Source organism: Drosophila ananassae, chromosome XL, assembly GCF_017639315.1.
Source record: "Drosophila ananassae strain 14024-0371.13 chromosome XL, ASM1763931v2, whole genome shotgun sequence".
Lineage (NCBI taxonomy): Eukaryota > Metazoa > Arthropoda > Insecta > Diptera > Drosophilidae > Drosophila > Drosophila ananassae.
In genome coordinates, this window is record NC_057931.1 from 2,384,957 (window position 1) to 2,405,925 (window position 20,969).

At 39.0% G+C, this 20,969-nt stretch overlaps 1 protein-coding gene across 15 annotated transcripts; it reads right to left on the reverse strand.

Moving 5' to 3' along the window:
- Window positions 1–1,503: 1,503 nt before the first annotated feature.
- On the reverse strand, window positions 1,504–20,719 carry LOC6503657 (protein sex-lethal). 15 transcript variants are annotated; one of them, XM_044716869.1, is made up of 10 exons: window positions 20,614–20,719; window positions 15,380–15,962; window positions 12,471–12,677; window positions 11,739–11,784; window positions 10,094–10,462; window positions 9,918–10,025; window positions 9,673–9,854; window positions 9,274–9,500; window positions 5,687–5,752; window positions 1,504–4,217 (listed from the first exon to the last, which is right to left on the reverse strand). In XM_044716869.1, exons 3-10 carry the CDS (start codon window positions 12,500–12,502, stop codon window positions 4,153–4,155), a joined length of 1,095 nt encoding a protein of 364 aa, XP_044572804.1. In that variant the 5' UTR covers window positions 12,503–12,677; window positions 15,380–15,962; window positions 20,614–20,719; the 3' UTR covers window positions 1,504–4,152. The 15 variants fall into 15 exon arrangements, 14 of the variants coding, with proteins under 14 accessions (XP_044572804.1, XP_014761014.1, XP_032308392.1 ...); XM_014905528.3 differs by having other exon boundaries at window positions 10,094–10,438; window positions 12,471–12,693; XM_032452501.2 differs by having other exon boundaries at window positions 12,471–12,693.
- Between the last annotated feature and the right edge of the window lie 250 nt (window positions 20,720–20,969).

A 20,969-nucleotide genomic window follows, 5' to 3' on the forward strand; every position in this document is an offset into this window, starting at 1 on the left:
ATACAATCAATCTTTTCCCGTCCGATCGAGTGTTAACCTTACTATGCAAAAAAAAATACGCTTCTGTAGAATCTATATATTCCGCTCCTTTTAGTTTATATTCTCGTATATATATATATATATATTAATCTCTATATTTGAATTTACTGAATTGTATATAATTTTCGGTGTTTTTTTTTTTAGATGAAAGATGAGCGCTAGAAGAGGGGGACTTGGGGAGGTCTATAGCAGAGATGATCGAGAAATTGAAACCACGAAATAATACCAAAAAGTTTCACAGGATAAAGCGACATTTCTATATAATAATCCATCGTCTAAACTTTTCGAATAAACTTCTCTACCTGGAGAAAATATTTTCTATATAAGCACTGATCTTTCTTGAGGTTTCTTTCAAGTCATTTGGTTTTTTTCTTAACTCTTTTTATGTATATGTTTATATAAAAAACGCTTTCTCTTACACTAGGAAAAAAAATTGTATGCGTATTTTCTGTTTTGGTATTTTGGTTTTACACTTTGGTTTTTGTTCTTATAAAAAAGATTTTTGTTTACCGTCTAGACACAATTACTTTGATATAAAAAAATGTATAATGTATATTTCCGTTATTTATTGAACAACATTTAAAATGTATTTGCGATTAGGTTTTCCGTGAGGTTTCTCATGTTCTACAATATTAGTTATTAAAAATACCAAAAAAATTATCTTGATTTACTTAGACTTTTCTCTTTACTCTTTATATTTTTGCTCTCGTTTAACAAAATTAGCTTGGCTGCTTATGAGTAAAGAAAAAAAAAAACAATCAGAAAAAAATACTTTGACAATCTACTTTGATGCTAAAAAAAATTATTATTCTGATGATTTCCTTTTGTCACATGCTCAAAAAAAGGTCACAAAAATTATTCTCACTTCACATTACATCCTACGTAATTAAGAAAAAAAATGAATATTTTTTAGATTTGTTTTTTGGTTTTTTTCTTTTTTTTGGTTTGCAATGGCTAAGTCTACAAATTACACGAGAGGATCGAACCGCATGCTAGGTGCTAATTATGAATCGTTCATTCGATTAACCCGATATATATATATATATATGTATTTCGTTATGTAAATCCGCTTACATACTAAGGCTACAATTGGTTGAGAGTATTTCATTCGATTTAAGTGAATCTGGGCCGGAATCAGCTTCCGGCCTCTTGCTTACATATTGATTTAATAAACTCCCTCGCTTCGCTTTGGTATCTAATTACTCGGTCATAGGAGACTGTATGCTCTCCTACGTTTCTGGAATCGTTTCTTTTAATATTTAGTATTCAGCACAACCAAGCTGTAAGTTTTACTGTATGTTTTCTCAAGTATCTGTTCACTTAATTCTAGTTTCAATATTTTATTATAATTCGTTGACTCAACAATCCACGCACAAACTCTGAAAACATAGTTTTTATTGGAAAGAAAAGTCTTAAAAATAATACTCAACTTGTTTAAAATGAAAAGAAAAGTCAGTGTCGGTGTTCTTTTTGGTGAAAATGTTTATTAAGTTGTCTTAAATATTCTTCGTAAGGTTTTTTTAAGCCAGAGACAGAGTAATAAAATATAAAATAAAATTGTAATTCAGAAAATAAAGGTTTTGTGTAACAAATTAAAACTTTTACAATTTTCGTGTTTGTAATGAATAAAAATATGAATATATCGCATAATTTTGAAGTGGTTTTATGCACCTACACCGAAAAAAAATAGTTGTATTCTCCTTTCAAATGGGCAGGGGCTGTTAGCGACTCCCTGGCCGAACATATGAAAATCGTTATGGGGTTGTTAAGAAGAAATTAAAAATTTTTCCAAAATTAAAAACAATAAACAATAAAATAAAAACATAAAACAATAGTATGGTTTAGAAGAGTTTAAATTAAAATGTAGGTTCATTTTTCAGCCAGGACACGCCTTCAGATCCTGCCCATGGCGTCTATAATTTGAAGTGATTTTTTCTTATGTTTTCTGTTCCTTTACCGCATCCTTTTCATTTCACTTTTATCCTTCGTTCCTCCTGCACTGTCCTCTCTTCTGATTTACGTTTTATCGGGCTCTTTATCACGTTTTCTTAATCGTTTGTTGTTTTGTTTTTTTGTTGTTTTTGTTGTTGCAACATGCTCAAGTTTTTTTCGTCATATAAACTAAACAAAAAAATGGATTTGAAAAAAAAGTATTTATATTTAGTGTAAAAAAAAAAACGTATATACTTCATTATAGCTATTAAAAAAAAAAAAGTGGTCTTGCAGTGTAATTTTGTCTGGGTCTCTCATCCTCGCCTACACTTCTAGTCCTGCTCTAGAGCTTTTTATCCCTTCTATCCTTTCTATACCTTCTATCTAAGTATTTTCGTTTCGTTTTTGTGTATTTTAGTGTATTTTAATCGATAAACAGCCTGAAAACTTGAGCATGCCCAACTGTCTAGCCGTTCCGTTACAATTACATATGTTATAAAGTAGACAAAAAAATTGGATTCATAAATTATTATTTAAAAAAAAAAAAAAAGAATATATGCTCGTATATCTGCATTATTAACTTCAGCTATAAACATACACGACTGTTGCCCGTGTACGTTGTTGCGTCATAGTTCGCGCCAAAAAAATCAGTTTCCAGACACAGAGAAAAAAAAAACAATCAGAGCTTATGCTTTCACGCCTACAAGTACATGCTATATAGTTATAGATATATAATGTGTATATGTGTTGTTTGTATATATATATTTATATATTTTTCTTATTTTTTTTATCGTTTTTTTTGTTTGTTTTTTTGTATATAGTTTTATATGGATATACGTTATAAATATGTGACAAAAAAATTGTTTCTCATAGTTTCGGTTCTTTTTTTTTTCTAAGTTTAAGCAAAAAAAATTGTTCGCCTCCTTCATCGTCCTCCGAGTCGCATTCAATTATATATACTTTCATTATATATAGTTACGAATGATTTGTACACATATATACGTGTCTTGCCTTACAGCTAGTTACAAAAAGAAAAAAAATATTCCTCCCAAAAAAAAAGCACAAAAAATGAAAAAAAAACTAACTAAAACATAAGGATATCAGTGAGGAACATACAAAAAAAAAATATATATAGTAATTGGGGTTTGAGAACATAAAAATTTGGGTTGCTTGTATGGTAGTGTATGGATGATACTACGATGGTCTCTCCACGGTCTCCTCCACCATCATACTCAAATATATACTTCTGCTATATATTAGTTCTGATTATATTACTTAAAGATTGCCTTCATCTCCTAACACTTCCCAATTATCGGGCTATGTACGCCACAGGAAGCCAGCGTTTGTGGGGTTTGTGGATGTTGTTGTTGAAGTTGTGGATGTTGTTGAAGTCAGAGTCGCCGTTGTTGTGTTGTTGGAGTGGCTGTTGTTGGTGTTGCTCGCGTTGTTGTAGCTGCTGCTGATGTGCAACTCCTGCAACTTGAGGGTCTGCTTGTGCAGCTCTCGCTCCGAGGTGGTCATCGGCCCGAATCCCAGGTCGAGGTGCGCAGAGTTGTTGGTGAAGTTGTTGGAGTAACTGTTGGAGAAGCTGTTGCTGTTGCTGTAGTTGCTGTGGTAATTGTTGCAATTGCTGCTGTTGTTGTTGAAGCTACTGTTGCTGTTGGTGTTGGTGTTGCTGTGGCCATTGTTGTGATTGCTGATGGCCAGCAAGCTGCCACCGCTGCTTGGACTCTGGTTCTGTTGCGGCTGACCACTCCTCTGTTGCTGCTGCTGCTGCTGCTGCTGCTGGAAGGGAGGTGGAGATTGCAGTTGCAGCTGCTCCTGCAGGTAGTGGAGCGCAGCCACTCCGTTCTGACGAATGCTGTTGAAGTTAATGTGATTGGGACTGGTGTTGGGGTGTTGGTGATTCATGGGGGGGTTCTGGCTTCCACTCGGACTCAGGCTGTGAGCAGCAGCGCTTCCCAGGCGTTGTAGTTGCTGTTGGTCTTGCTGTTGCTGATGGTAATGTTGGTGAAAGAGTAGCATGTTGTTGTTCTCGCTGTTGTTGCTGTTGCTATTGCTATTGCTTGTATTGTTGTTACTAGTGGTGGTGCCATTACCGATCGCATTACTGGGTGAAGTGGGGAAGCCCAACGCCTGTTGCTGATGTTGTAGGAGCTGCTGCTGCTGTTGCGGTGTCAATTATAAGTAGGGATAGTGGTACTTCCGGCGGTACAGGCCGTCGAGCAAGTCGGCAAAGTTGTCACCTAAACGGGTTCAAGGGGGCGAGAGAGGAAGGTTAAAAAAGAAACAAATTCATTAGTAATTGTGTTCGGTAAGTCCTTCGTATTCTTAGTCATGCTTCTAAGCTAATAAAAAAAAAAAGTATCAAGACTTAGTGGCCCTAACTATATTAAACTGCAGCCCTGTCGCTCAACTCTAGCCTAGGTGAGAGATTAACTTTGTTTAGTACTTCGTTTAGAGAGTTTCGTTTGCCTTAGTCGCTTGTTTTTAGAAGGTGTTGTTTCTGGGTTAGTGTTTATTGTTGTTTGGTTTTGGTTGTTGCGTTGTTGTTACTTTGATTAGCGTGGGAATTTAGTTGTAGTTTTAATCCAAGCCGAAGGTTGTCGTTTCATTTATAATTTATATTTTATATTTTAGTTACAACTGGGTACTTCCACTTCGGTATTTTGGTTAGCACACGACTCGGTTATATTTATGCTTTTGTTATTAAACGTGCCATGTTTTTTCTTTGCCATTTTCGTGATTAAACATTGAAGGACATTTCGGGATGGGATCGGATCGGATCGGATCGGATGGGATGGACTTAGGGGGCGAATGATTGATTCGTCGATGACTGATTGAAAGTCAGGTGCGTTTTAGTTAACATTAGCAAGCAAAACAAATTGTTATAAATATTTAGGATTAAACAGCTAGTAGTTCAGAGTTCAAATTATGAGTTGGGAGTTTGTAGTTTCTGGTTTCTGGACAGCGGACGAGGCAGACCATGAACGAAACGAAAATCTTTGCTATTCAAAACACTAAACATAGGGGGGGGCTCTAAGAGAACTTCATTTAAATACGTATGCAAGTTTACAAAAGGGGGTAAGTAATGTGAAGCGCAAAACAAAGGACAAACTTTACTTTTTAGAGGGCCAGCGGCACTTTTTAATTTTCTTTTTTTTATTCTTATTGTTTTTTTTTGTGATTTTAGTCAGAGTTCGAATCGGGTGGAAGGAGTACAATTTTTTTTTTGCAAATTCTAAGGACCAAAAATCCTTTTTTCTTTCTGAAGAGAGAGAGAGAGATGGTTACAGTAGCTGGATGAGATGGCATGAGATAAAGTAATAAAGAAAAACATGGCACGCTTCTCCTTTCGCATTTAAATATACATATATTTTGTATCTAAAAGATAGATGAGCAATTTGGAAACTGAAATTTAATTTTATTTTCTTAAGAGGAGCGCATGAGTGTGTGAGTATCTGTGTGTGTCTGTGTGGGTGTGTGTGTGTGTGTGTCTGTTGGTGCTCTCTTCTGAATAAAATCTACTTATAAGTTTAAAATCGGTTCGATCTCTCGGCTAGATCATTGATTATCTCGAGGGCTCTCAAAACAAATATTGTCTCAAAACAAAGGATAACTTTATAATTAAATTGCCTTCTTATTAGCAGAGAAGCAAGGATTACGACTAGGAGTAATTAATTAGAAATATTATAGATATAAAAAGGATAATTACTATCGAGACCAAATATAGCATCGCATATAGCATCGAATAATGAGCGTAATTTTTCCATAGCTCCGTCTATAATAAAAAAATGGAACGAAACGAAAAAAAAAATTGTCCAACTTGGATTAGTTGTGGCGCAGATAGAGGATATTTTTTTGGGTTTTGGGGATATTTGGGGGGAATGGGAAATAAATTATAATTTAATTTTTATATATTTTTATTATTTGATATTTTTCATCATTTTTTTATCTGTATTTTCTTCAACAACAATCAATATGAAATTCGGGGTTAGTGCTGTGAGTGGGAACAGTAGAGTATCTACAAATGCGAAATACAACTGGGGGGAGGGGGGGAACACAAACTACGGTAATAACTTCTTTTAACGAGGGGGGTTTGGATTGTAACTGTAAGCTAAGGCAAATAAAACCAAACTAAAAAGTAGGCAGAACAACTGTCTTCGGATCAGGAGCCGAAGGGATATCTTTAACGAAGCTCCTCACAAATTGTAGCATACTTTTTTGGGTTGCAGTGCCAATCTTTAAAGGAGGGGCTCCCCAAAAAGTAGGCAATGGTTTTGTGACAAGCTCAGATAGTCTTCGTTGCTAACTAGCTCTTTTTAAAGAACAAAAAAAATATATAAAAAATGCTACTCAAAATATAATTGCAAATAAAATATAAATATGGATTAGTTTTTTTTTTTCTCTTGGTTTTTGGCTCCAAATCAACAACAACAAAAGAGCAATTTCAATTTCAAATTAAAAAAATGGTTAATTTAAAAATTCTACAAGGTCGGATAGTGAGTTTTTGCATATTTATTGTTTTTGGCTTCAGTAGAAATGATAGATAGATAGTCTAGATACAGATACATTTTTTTTTTTAATGATAAACTTGATTCCTTGAATCCACACTGAAGAACACTGACAGGCACGTAAAAAAAAATATTGAAAAAAAATGTGGAAATAAAATGTTGTTATTCTGATAAGTGATCGGGTCGAGCACTAAGCATAGATGATGGCAGAGATAAAAAAAATTAGCTGAACACACAGTTGGTTTCGTTTCACTTGGAAGATATACATATATGCGTATGAAATACACTGGCAAAAAAAGTATAAAAAAAATAATGTGGCGATTGTAAGAAGATTGTTTCTTTTTTTTTTTTTTTTGGTTCAAGGTTTATGGTTTATTGTTTTTTTTTTTTTTTTTAGTTTTTGCACCGGAACCGATAAAGGGGTGAGCTTACGGTACATATATATATACATATTTCGTTCGGCGTTCGGAGATTTCTCGATCCAAGAAAAAAAAAACAAAAAAAAGACATCAATAATGTTGCACATTAAAAAAAAGATTAAAAAAAATAGAATGTTTGATGAGGGAGTCTCTTTTTTTTTCTTGAATGGGTTGGGGGGGTGGTTGTTTTGTTTTTGTTTTTTTTTTTTTGTTTTTTGGCAGCACCCCGTTATCGTTTCGGTTTAGTGCGCGCATACTTACCATGCGCATGCGCCTTTCACTTCTTTTTTATCATTTTCACAGTGTCTGTGTCTCTGTCTGTCACACTGCCGCCCTCCTCTCTCTGTCTCTTTCGGCTGGGGATAACTGTAAACATCTGTAGCTGTAAATCTGCACTCGCGCACGTCCTTTCGCGCCCGCACTCGAGCGCAGGAGATGGGGGATAGTTACTGTTACTGTTACTGTTACTGACCTCACCCTTTCTCTCACCTCACTTTCACTCCCTCTCACTCACGCCCAGCACACTCTCACACACACATACACGCAGCAAGGCAGCATACCAAGATCAATAAATTAACAAAAAAAAAATAAGGAGAAAACTCAAAAAAAAAAAAGTAAGTAATAAGTACTTTTGGGAGAAAAACTTCCCGGTGGTGTGGTGAATTTCAGCAGTGTGTTGTTTTCCAACACTTTTCTCGAAACTTGGAACTTGAACTTGAAAAAAAATGAAAAAAATTGTTGGTTGGTTTTGGTTTTAACGTTTGTTTTGCTTTTCGCTTTTTTATTATTATCGGTTTCTTTTTTATATCTCTGTTCACACTTTCCGTTTTCATTTTTTTTTGTTTTTTTTTTTTCTTTTTTTTGCTTTTAAACGCACTACAAACTAAATAATTATTAAAAATTTAACGCTATTTTATAGAATAAATTTCATGTAGTCAAATATATATAAATTTATATATTATGTGTATATATCTATGTAAGCATTTTAAAATTTTTTCAATCCTGTTTTAATTTTGTTTGTTTTTTTTTTTTTAAGTCGATATACGTGAGAAAACTTGATGAGAGGAGAAGAGTAATAAGGAAATATTTGCGTTATTTGGTTGGCTGGCATTTAAGTTGCAGTTTTTTCTTTCTGTGGAGTTTTGTTGGTTTTTTTTGTTTATACTGTTGTTGTTGTTGTTGTTGAGGTTGCTGGTGGTGGTAGAGATGCGAAACTAAAATCAACATAGGGATGATTTCATTGATATTCGATTCGATTAACGGTAGATGCGATCTGGCGAGTGGGGAGTAGAGCTAGGGATCAAAAACAGGGCAACGCTTTTGGTGATTTTTACTCCTCGATTAGGTTACCGTTATTCTCAGTTCTGTTTCTCAGTTCTGGTTGCTTGCTGCAATTTGGTCGTTATTCAACACAGTCTTCAGTAGGATATCGGTTTCGAAACAATAAAAAAAATTCAAAAAAAATTGCACACTCTTCTCTCTGCAGACCATTATTTTTACGATTAGTTTGTTTTTAGTTTTGAATTAGTCAGTCAGTTTTATGCACAGTTATTGCAGTTTCGTTTTATTGTAAAATTTCTTCGTGTGTACTCTTGTGCAGTGTTGTATAATAACCTAATTCTGCGCCTAAAACGATCTAATCCGATTCCTCGGAACTGGTTCCGACACACACACTTTAAAAAAATTGTCAAAAAATTAGCACTTTTCTTCTTAACTATTTTTGTGAGTGTACTTGTGGGAGTGTGAGTGTATGTGTGTGTGTGTGAAGTGTTGCACTAAAAAAAATAGATGTTCGCAAACCTAGACTTCATTGTATCCGTTTTTTTTGTTTAATGGAAAGTTAGTAATAAAAGGGGGATTTTTTCAAAATTGTATAGTTCCATTGTTTAATTGGGGATTTTAAAATAAGGGGGTGGGTGGGGATTATAAGTTCAATTGTCTTCTTCTTCTCGACTCATATATTATTATAATATATGTATGTCCGAACTGAATTACTTTCGGGGGATACTTGGGGGGAGTTACGAAGGTAAAAAAAATCAAAAATTATACTAAGTATGCATTTGTTGTTGTTGTTTGTTTGTTTGTTAGTTGTTGGTTGTTTGTTGTTGCTTCTGTTGTTTGTTGTTGTTGATGTGTTTATCAAATGTGAGAGAAAAAAAAGAACCGAGAAGTAAGATGCCTCTCCCGGATATATACTGATGGTATATAATCGGAATAGTGTGTGTATATATAGTGTGTGTTTTGTTGCATCTTCTGGATGTGTGTGTGTGTTCTTTTTTCTCTGTATTCTGTTCTCGATTAGATAAACTTTTTCGCATCGAAATAGGGATGCGATTTTTGGAAGCGTTGCTGTGATTTTATTGATCTACCTCTGTGCACCATGCTGTTGAATCCGGCGGCCATGTGCGGCAGCGGCGGCGGTGGCGGCGGCTGGGGGGCGTTCGGCGCCGGCACGCCCATCTGCGACATAAAGTGGGCCGCCTTCGCCTTGCCATGCTCCTCGGCTAGCCGGACGGACAGGGGCTGGGATCCGCCCTCCGGTATGACGTTGTTCAGCGCCGATATGGCCTCCTGTGCCTCCTCGCGCTTGTTATAGCTGTTTTTTGGTATTCGGGTATTCGGGTTTGAATGATATTCGATTCGATGATGACAGAATTGAATGAACGTGGCAGGAATGAGAGAAAAATAATAAAAATTCGATGAGAAAATCAATAAGTGATAGATGAAACATAGAGAGACATAAGAAGACTGGTAGACTTGCAACTCACCGAACAAATGCCACGCCGCGGGGGCGTCCTGTCAGCTTGTCGCGCAGGATGTTCTTCTGGACGATGGAACCGTACTTGCCGAAGATCGTGTCCAGCTGGTCGTCGGTGATGGTGCGCGGCAGATTGGTCACATACAGGTTGGTGTCCTTGATGGACTCCCCGCCGGGACGAGCATAGGAGACCTACCAGGAGATTTCCAGGACATTTAGAACCGCTAATGATTTATATTTTATTTGAGATCTCACCTTGAGCCGCTTGTTACGCACTGTGATGCCGTTGAGGACTTTGATCGCACGCTGCGAGTCCATTTCGGATGTGAAGTCCACGAAAGCGTATCCAAAACTGTAGCCAGTCTGTTGGGAGAGAATAAAAAGGATTATTAAAGGATCTTAAAGAAAGAGAAGAAACTTAGAAGTCTCACCTTATAGTCTCTCATGATTCTGCACGTGTTGATGGGCCCGATGGCGCGGAAGAGGGCGTACAGCTCGCGGTCAGTCATGTCCTGGGGCAAGTAGTTGACAATCAGGTTGGTGTTGCTCGGCCGCTGGTCATTAAGCATGTGATCGTCGCTGCCGCCGCTGCCCAGCGACAGGCCGCACAGATTGTTAAGCGAATTGTTGCTGGTCATGGGCGGCAGGTTGCACATGTTGCCGCCACCGCCGCCGCCAAGGGAATTGGCACTGCCACCATTACCACCGATGCCACAGCCGGGGAAGTCGTTGTAACCGCGACGCGACGAGGAGCTTGGAAATGAGAATTCTGTATCCTGTGGCGAAAACGCATAACGCGACTGTAATCAGATGGAACCATACAAAGATATTCTATCGTTGAGAGAAGGCCTCATATCGCTGCTTGGGTTTGATTATTTGATTTGGTTAGTTGGTTGCTTGGTTGGTTGCTTAGTTGGTTGGTTGGTTGGAATGGTGATTGCTGGGCTGTCTGGTTGCTTGCATCTCTCGTCAGCAGCAGCAACAACAACAACAACAACACACACACACACACACACACAACTCAATCAAATGTCAATCAATGATGGAGGAGGATGTGACGTTGATTGAAACATAAACGTAGAACTCTACGGAACCGTCAGGCGGCAAGGCGTGCTTGAAACTCGAGTGCAGCAATCGTACTTGTATCTTATCTTGATTTAAGCCTTAAATCGAAACATTCTCTTGCTTCACTGTACTTCTGGATGTGTGTGTGTGTGTTTGTGTCTGTGTGTGTGTGTGTCTCTCTAAATGGCATTCAAAGGGCATTGCACAAACAAACAGAAGAAAAAAAAACATAATCGAACAAGGTTTTTTGCCTTTTCGGCTTCTTAAGCTTCTCGTGAGGGTTCTGGGACAGTGCCGGGCAGCAGTTTACAGCCAGAGCACTAGGCCTTATACTTTTGCCCGGCACTGTGCCACAGAAGAGAGCAGAGTGCGCCGAGAGGCGGAAACGGAAGTGAAACGGACAAGGTGGCCGCTGTGCCCCCTTAAGTATGCTATTAAAAATTATCATGCACGTGTTCTGTGTATTTTTGTGTTTTAAGTTTTAAGTTTTTAGTTTTTAGTTTATTGAGATTTATTTAGAGCTGTTTGTGTTGTTGCTGCTGGTTCTGGTTCTGTTTAGTTTTTAGTTTTAAGTTTCTTGTCTTTAGGTTTCTGTTTAAGTTTAGGTTCTGTTTGGTTTAAGATACTTTGAGATGCAAACTTGAGATTGATTTTGTATTTCTTGCTCGGATTGTAAAAACTGTAACCAAAAGCGTGTGTCCCCAGAGCGTTCATGAGACAAACTCAATAACATACAACTATGGATAGTAGAATAGTAGATAGTAGATAGTAGATAGTAGATAGTAGAATAGTAGGAGGCATAAATATTATTATTATTGTTATGATAGTCGGATAAAAAAAAACAAGGAAACTGAACAAAAAATGGAATATCATTCATTATCGAATTGTTTGGAAAATAATGGTCGCCACATGCACCGAAATCTCTAACAATAATCATAATTCCAGGCTTTAAATAGTGATAGAGACATATAGGAGGTAGAAGGGTAGAAGGGAGTACGAAGTAGAACTTACCATTCCCGAGGGCAGTGAATGGGACATCCCGAATCCTCGCCCACCGCTGTTCGTCGATCGATTGGAATGGAAAGAATATCGATTAGTAATCGAAGAAATGGTGGTGTTGTCGGTTCTTGCCAAGATATTGCTCAAAAATTATCGAAATCATAAGTATAAAGCGCAATTGAAATTATCTAACTGCTTCCAATCATAATAATTATCTTAAAAATGGTTAAGAAATGCTTTGGCGTTGGATGATCTGACGATATTTATCGATTACAGCTACCTTAGGCTTACAACTAACTTAAGATACGATAACTGCGGTCCTACGACCAGCAGATCAAAGACTTATGGCAGAGAAAGAAATTTATAGCCTTCAGAAGGCCTGACTAGAAATTGTAAAAAAAAAAAATCAATTTCACTTAAAAAAAAATAAGCACTTAAAAAAAATAGACATATTTCATGCACTTGTCTTACACCGAAAAAAAAGAAGAAAAAATACGATTTTGGCACTTTCGATTCACTCGAAAAAAAAGTAAACAATTTTTCACATTTTTCACTCGAAAAAAAATTAGAAAATAAATAAGAGCTGGACTCGACAGCCGGATGGCTGGACGGATGGAGGACTTCTTCCCACGGCGACCGGATTTCGGATTTCGGATTTAAATTTCAAAGCCCCGGAATCGGTTATCTTTATTGGATATTTTTTTTTTTTTGGATATAGTTTAGTCTTAGAGTCTTGTTACTTACGGGCGGTGGGGGCGTCCTCGATTCAAGAACATTTTCTGTTCCGTTGATGAGGCGCCGCTGAGCCGCTGGGTGGCGGAGGTGGTGCAGTCGCCCCCAGTGCAAAAAAAATAACCAACTACATACTATCTAAAGTGTCATTCGCTCGATGGCGGTAATCGGGGTTATCGGGGTTTTCGGTATCGGTATCGGTGGCTGCTTCTTTCTGGGCTGTGGAAAAAGATGTCTACACAGAATTAAATTCGGCTGCAGGATGACGACGACGACGATGGCATTTAGAGCTGGAGGGGATTGCTTGTTTTCTGATTTCATTTTTTTTTTTCAGATATTTTTGGATGTGATTTGAGTTGGAATTGTGTCGGTGTGTCTGTGTGTGTGTATGGAGGGGATTTATTTGATTTAATTTCACTTGAAAAAAATATGTAAAAAAAAAATGGGGAGAATGTGCCCAAAAAAGGACACAGACTCGCCGGCAAGGCCACACTGGCCACAAAAATCTTCAAGATTCGGAGTGAGGTCACACTATTGATGCTGCACTTTGCTTGTTGACATTGTTGATTGATGTGATGCTGTTGTTTTTGCTGCACGTTGTTGTTGTATAGTTGTTTTTTCATTTTTTTTTTTTTTTCTTGCATTTTTTGCATTTCTGATGACCTTGAGGCCTCATACACTGGACGAGAGAATTGGGGGGTGGTGGGAAGGCAATTTGTCGGCTATGCATTGGAATGTGTGTGTGTAGATGAGATGGGTGTGGGTGTGGGTGTGAAGGAGGCACTAACCACAACAAGAAACCCTGTACTTAAAGCTATTTAAACTGAGAGTTCGCCCTCCCATACAGCCCCACGCACAGGCCACCGCATGTCAAGGTCCTGACACGATTTCTCGCCGAGCACGTGGTGTGCAGGAAGCAGCAGGGCCGCAGAGAGGGGAGTGTTTACATTTCATCGACTACTGGGCGAATAATGGGCCATAAATTGTGCCAAAAACGGCCAAGGAGCCAGAGAACCAGAACTGCAGTGCCCCGAATGACGGCATTCCTCCATGGCTCCCTCCCAGCCATGCCATTATTTCTGTTTCTGTATTTTTTGGCTTTTTGCGTTTTTGGCTCAGGTCCCGTGGAGTTTATCGGAAATCAGACCCCATTACTCTTTTTTTTTCTTTTTTGGCAGCAAAAAACAGTCAAAATTGTAAAATTCTTAGGCCAAACTTAAGGCTTACGTTCTACTGAAGAGAGCTGGCGATGGAAGATACAAGATGGACGGCGGATGCTTGGCGAGAGAAAAGAAAAGCTCAAAAAAAAAAAAAAAGAACTCACAAAGAAAAGAGAACAAAATGGCAAATTAAGAGAGTAGAGTAGCACTTTAATAACAGTATTTAACAGTTAGCAGTAGTAAGTTAGGTGGGGGGTGGGGGAAAAGAAGAGAGAGAGAGAACAATTACCGGTACATTGTGAGACTGTTCAAGTTGCACAGGCCGCACGATGAGAACGTTTTTAGGCCGTTTCTATAATCCTCTTGCCACGAACGAGTTTCCCAGATACAGATACATCTATGTATCTGTGTCTTGCACAACAACAGTGGGGGTGTGAGGTGGTGTGGGTGTGGGGTGTGGTGCCAAAAAAAAGGAGACTACAACAGATAGTTCCCAACAATCTAGAGCCTTTTTTTCGACCCACACATGGCGCTCGCTCTTTTTTTGTTCTTTTCGCTTTCTCTTTAGATGTGTATCTTTGGTTCTTAAATGCGTTTCTTATACAAATGTATCTTTACGTTGCTTTCTTTACATTCTTCATATTGCTTATCATTTTATCACAAACTGTAAAAAAAAAAACCAAACAAATCAAAACGCGTCGCGACACTTTCGACGAAAACACGCAGACGATCAGCTGATCGAGTTTAGATGTGTATGTGTGTGTGTGTGTGTTCGTGTGCGTGTGCGCATGAATGTATGCAATGAAGGATGCCAAAACTAGAGCGAGCGAGATGGCGGTAGATAATACAGCTAATGAGAGGCCATTTTAGGGATGGTACTATAAAATACAACAAAAAACGATAACATTCACATTGCAAATTGTAATCGGGAGCGGAGCGGAGCATTTTGGGTGGTGGGGGGTACTGACTGTAACTGTATCTCTATAGTGGGGAGGGAGTCCCCCAACGCTTGACTGTTTTTTGCTGCTCTGGTTTGGTTATCTCTCCTATGTGTGTGTTGGTGTGGGTGTCTGTATTTAATTGATTATTGATTTATTTTCGATTGTCGGGGCCATCTAGTACATGTAACAGTTAATTATACTTATATAAACAATGTCGCCGCCATTATAATCCTCCTTATTTGTTTTTTTTTTTTCTTGCTGTGGTTATTGTTATCCATATTCTCGTTCTCATTTTCGTTTTTTTTTTTTATGAAACAAAGAAAGTAAACTAAAAAAACGTAAACCATGTGTGTGAGAATGAGATGAGGGGGGGGGGGGGGGGTATTGTTTTTAATTGGGCCAGCGATATCAATAGAAAATCGATGACAATCTCAAGATGTTAACGACTTGCAATCGACATCCTTCCCCGTACACATACCAATGCATATAGACCGCCAAGTTTGCTTTAAAAAGACTTCGAACCTGGCAAAAAAAAATCTGATTCGTAGATGCTAGTCAAAAAAAAAAGGGTGTTGGGATGTCGAACTTGAAGATCTGGGTAGAAAAAAAATTATTTTGCATCACAGATGTGTGTTTTATGTGAGGGGGACACTGGGGATAGGGATGGGAGAGGGTTAGGGATGCAGAAATTACAGTGGAACCTCTTGTTTGTGGTCAGAGGTTCGACTGCCATTCAAAAATAAAGGATGATGATCAAAGAGGAGTTCAAAGAATGGAACATATGGGCTGACGGGACATAACAACTGAAGTTAAAATTTACCTCGACTTGTTGTTGTAACCATAGGGGGGATAACCACCGTTATTATTGTTACTACCCGGATTATTGTTGCCGTACATATCCTGAGAGTTGGGGAGTGTGTTGTGAACACTTTTCTCGATTCTCGATTATCGATTCAAAAAAAATGCCACCCTCGAGATCTATCGAAGGTGAGCGGTATGAGGTGAGTCGTGGTGAGTTCTTGGGATGATTAGAGGTGAGTTGTAGTTGCAGTTATCGGGAGGATCTACTCCCCACTTCTCCTCCTTATTGGCGCTCAGCGCTCTCAGCTGGCCTGCTGCTGATTCGTCTTCTTGTTCTTACTTTCTTCTCTGCACTCTCTCTCTCTCTGTATCTTATTGCTGTTTTTTTTGTTGTACTCTCCGTTGCTATACAAAATTTTGTTTTCTTCTATTCTTTTGGCATACAAAAAACTCTCTTTCTTAATTGCTAAGTCGTTTCTCTCAGTGTATGCTTGATTCTTCTTCTTGTTTTCTTGGCGCGCTCTCAGCTGTGTGTTGTTGTAGTAGTAGTTGAAGAGATGATATTGTTGTTGTTGATGTTGTTGTAGTTGTTGTTGTTGGTACTAAGTGGATTGATTTTTAGTTTTAATTTTTATTTCTTTTGTTTTGAATTTTAGGTGGGACAGAGGGGGGGATGGGGGTTCTACTTAATACGAATTACAAAAAAAAAACATGACAAAAGACGTGAAGTGTATGCGAGACGACGATAATAATGCGGAAAACAACAAAAAAAATATCGAAGAGAGAAAATTGATAATCGCATTACGTATAAGAGAGAGATCTTATGCATCTGTGTGTGTGTGTGTGTCGGCGTGTGTGTGTGTGTACAAAGCTTGAGTCTCAAAATTAGTATTTATTTTTTTTTTTTAGAAAATAAGTTAGTTTTTGAAAAAATACCTATTATTAAAAAAATACTTAACTTATTTTTTTGGTTTGGATTCTTAGCAGACCTACTATGCATACAGCCCCCAGCCCTTCCTTAACTAATTGCGCTCTTATACTAGATAATTTTGCTCACCACCCAGTGGTATCCTTGCGGAGGACATACCTTGCCATTTTGAAATTATAGTACGACGACATGGTCGACAGGGGAGTCACAGTATCAAAGTCAAAGTCCATCGTGGACATCACAAGTTTGCAAATTGAATTTAAAAAAACACAAAAAAAATCACACAAAGGAAAGGCAGGACACAAGTTGGACTTGTAACGAGTGGCACTCGAATGAAGATGTCCTGCCCGGCAGCGATCTATTTAAGGATCGCCTGGGCGGTGGGTGGATGGGTGGTGGGTGGCAGGTAGGAGGCAAGGTGGCAAGGTGCGCGTGCCAGTCGCGTGTGCCACTCGCAGCCCAGGCTACCTGCCCCCTTGATCCTTGATCTATGATCCCTGATCCTGCTAGGAAGTGTGCCGGGCGTACTTTCATGGGTGGCCGGCTGCATCTCGCGGGGCAGCCGCAGCAGGCAGATGTTCCGCTTTCTCGGAAGCTGCAAGGTGCTAACTTTCGGGCTGGGCGGATTGGGTGGAAAAATCGAAAGGTGTTCCACCTTTCGGTGGCAAGCTGCAAATTGCAAAGTTACTTGGAAGCAAGCTGCAATTTTTTTCCCAAAAAGATTACAGTTCTATTTGAATTTGATTTTTAATTTAAGAAAAGCCTTGGAATTGTTCTTTTTTTTTTACCTAACGTGGATAGTTAGTAACACTTTTCATAGATTTAATTATAATTTAATATTTGATTAACAAGAACTATACTTTTAATGACAAGATCTATTACTTTTTCCCAAGTTTCACTTTTTCCTAATTAAAATAATTATAATTTTTAATTAAATATCTCTATTAATCTTAATATCGCTCTATTTAATATAAAATATGTCTCGATTAAAGGCAAATTATTTTTATAATCTCCATAAACTTAATCCGCCCTGCCATAAATAACCCATTAGGGATCGCCCTTCCCGGCAGCTGCCTCTCAGGAGCCAGGATTTTCGCCCCGGGCAGGTGAGAGTGCAGGCTGCGACCTAGGACTCTCAGGAGGCCGGCTGCAAAAAATAGCTTAGGTCAGAGGTCAGATTGCCTTCCACTTTTCATCAGAAGCAGCGGACTAGCCAAGGTGGCAGCATCTCCGAAGTAACAACTTCAAGATAATTAATATTCCAAGTAAGGACACTAATTTATTTCCAGTTTCCAGGGGAAGGGAGAGGGAGAGGTAGAGGACAACTTTCCTTCCAGTGGACTGGAGCGAACAAGAGGACCAGAGCTAAGGAAGCTTAGGGGCGGGGAAGGGACTGCGAAAATTGAAAACGAGGACAGCATGGGGCGAAAAGGGGGCGGGGCACTGGCGAGCACAATGGCATTGGAGGGTGGGAAAGGAAAAGGGTGGGTCCCAAATACACCAGATTGCCAAAAAAAAAAAAAATAAAAATAACGGGAAAAAAAAGCCAAAGAGAAGAACGAAAAGAAAATATACAGAGAACTGTTATAGAGAGTGTGTATCTCGCTTTCCAGCTCGTGAAGAACAACAAGAGAGTGGGGGAGCAGGGCGGAAAAGGTAACGCGGAAAGGAAAAGCGGAAGAGAAGGAAAAACAAAAGCAGAATTGGAAAGAAAAGCCACCGCGTAGGGTAACCCAAGTCGCCTACTTCTCTTTCGTAGCGTATCACCGAGTATCGTATGCATATCGTATCGGAGAAAGCTAAATCACTGAGAAATCAAAAGCCCAAAAAGAAAAGAAAGTCAAGAAAATGTCTAGCAAGGGCCTTTGTGAATTTTAATCATTAAAAATTAGAAGAAAAAAATCGACTTCAATGCTAAAGCAATTAGTTTTAAAAATATTTCAACCCATTTCTTGAAACAACATTGAAATTAAATAATAAACACCCATTGATTTCGCTCAGTGCAGGCCAAGAGCAGGAGAGAGAGAGAGCGCAGTCGGGAGGACTTTACAGTTGATAACAGTAGTGGGCAGACGGTAGTCGGCTTATTTGGAGCACAGTTGTGTAAATAGAGCAGCTCTATTATGCAAATGCATGTGTGTGAGTGCAACTGATAATGGGGGAGAGAGAGAGCGCTGCCCCACTCTCGCTCTCTTCGCTCGTGAGTCATGCGGGGGGGGCGCTAGCATGAATGAAATCTCGAAAATCTCATTAAAGCCGTGTGGCGATAAAGCGAACATTCCAGCTGATCACTCGTCAAGTGTTGTTGCACTTTCGAGTGCTTTTCTGCGAGTGTATGTGTGTGTGTGTTGCTGTCTTCTCTTTCAAAACAACACGAAATATTTAATATTTTGTCAAGGTACAATGGATCTTCGATATATCTCAGCCACTTGCTAGTGCCCTCTGGTAGCTTATACTAATTATACTAGTTCCACGACAGGGTACAACGAGCATGAAGGGCGTATTTTTTTTTTGTTTTTTTCCCCCAGCGAATGACCTTCGCTGAGCAACTTCCCTACCACCACCCTTACATGCCGTTCCAGTATTCCTACATTCCAGTTTTCCAGTGCAATGAGCCAAACGATCGCTGGCAATGACACTGCCAACAAAAACATCGGCAGGGGGGAATGACCGTAAGCAGCTGCCCCCCTCCCCTCCATGCAGCTGCAGCTGAGAGGAAAAGGGAGGAGGAAGGGCAAGGACTCTCACTCTACCTGCCTGGAAAATCATTTTTTTTTTTTTTTTGTATGGAAACTTGGCCCAGAAATTATTATTAGCGGCAGTACTCACTTTTCCATTACGCCCGACAGAGACGAGAGCAATTACAATGCAATTTCAAATGGCAAAGCACTCCACTGGCACTAAACAAACAAAAAATGGCCAAAAACTTCCGCTCGGACAGAAACTGCAGCCGAAACACGTTGCCTCGGACGGCGGCAGCTGGCAACTCCGCTACAGTCGCGGGAGGAGAAATAGGGCAGCCGCCTTGGAGCAGCCAGGGTTGCCAGACAACTACGATTTTGGTGTTAAAAAATACCGATTTTTAGATTAATTCAAATGCAAAAATATTTTGAAATCCAAATAATTATTTCTACAGGAAAGGGTGTCTGGGTAAGCCGGAAGTAGACAAATCCGGGTGAAATGTGGGCCAGGTAGCGGGGATGTGCAGCGGAACTGAGGATACCCTACTTCCTAGGTTGGTCCGCAAAAGGGACCTATATACCCACACCCATGGGTATATAGAGGGACGACGGCAGCTCAGCTACCTGACCTCGAGCCTCGAGCCCGGCCCTACCTTGCTGGACGCGACTGTATGCATTTTTTTCTGTATTTTGCTTGTTGTTTGGACTTCTCCCTCCTCTCCTCCGCTGCTCACGACAAAATGGTAGTATGTGTATAACACAGAGCACCCCGGAGTATCTTCGACTTACCAAAATGTAATATTAACTAAATTTGAAACACTCTCACTATTTTTTAGACTGCTGCGTTGTTTTTTTTTAGTATGTATGTAGTGTTCTATGTACTACAACGGTTAAAAAACTGATAAAAAAATAACATGGTATATATGCAATACAGAAAAACAAGTATATGTATGTTTCTATGTACTACACCTCAACAAAAAGAAAAAAAAATTAACAAAAAAAAAAGGTAAATATGTATATACACAAAAGTGAGAGAGCGGCCAGCGTCGCTACACACACACATACACACACACAGATGCACGCTCGCTGGCGTGTGTATGTGTGTACGTGAGAGCAATACGTTGCCATTTTCCCCCCGTTGTTGTTTTTGTTGGAGCGTAATGTGTAAGTGTAATGCCACCAAGGCTGAATGGAATTTTACATCCACAATTCATTACTTGCGGCAACGCAACCACTATATTTTTTTCAATACCACAAACAAAAAACAGCAAAGAAAAACAAATACAGCGAGTAGCAGCCAACAGCCAACAGCCAGCAGCCGCCTCACTCGCTGCTATTCGTCATGGCAAAGCGGCCATGTGTGCGTGTGGATCCAAACCAAAAAAATAAAAGAAAAACTCAAAGCTTTTTTTGTACTAGATAGAATGCATAAATATAATACAACTACGTATGTATGCGAAATGATATGCGCATTTTCACAAAGTCTGCGTGTTTTCCATTATCATTTTCTCTTTTTTTTCGTTTTTTTTCTTTCGTTTATTATATACGTATACACTTCACGTCACTTGTGACAGAGAGAAGACGGGGGTTTCAAAACTAAGTGGATAAAAACCCGTCTAATGCTCAAAAAAATCTTAGACGTACAACTATTTTAAATACACTAACTCGGAGACTTCTCGTCAACTCGCCAACTCGCGCGAATCTTGCTCAAGTGTAATGTGGCCAAGTTGTTGGTAGCTGTTTTGGGGTTGTTCATAATACACCATTATATCGATATTCTTTTCACAAAAAATGGTATATATCGGCTATGGATTTGGCCAAATATCGAAGAAAACATTAATCTCCTTTTATTTTATAATTATTTTGGCGACTAAACATAAATTTTTGGCTTGAGCTTTTTTTTATCAGCAATATAGCCATTTGAAGCCACAAAAGCTCACGCATACAGAGAAATTCTATCGAATACGGCCAGTATTGGAAACGACATGTACCGAACGATA

What these genes read in the sequence shown, in the direction of transcription:
- LOC6503657 (XM_032452498.2), bottom strand. Translation starts at nt 16,527, where the DNA reads ATGTCCACGATGGACTTTGACTTTGATACTGTGACTCCCCTGTCGACC. An exon ending in TATAATTTCAAAATGGCAAG is followed by an intron (nt 11,785 to 16,447) that starts GTATGTCCTCCG and finishes ATCGACGAACAG; the next exon opens with CGGTGGGCGAGGATTCGGGA. An exon ending in CAACAGCATGGTGCACAGAG is followed by an intron (nt 5,753 to 9,273) that starts GTAGATCAATAA and finishes TTTTTATTATAG; the next exon opens with ACGGAGCTATGGAAAAATTA.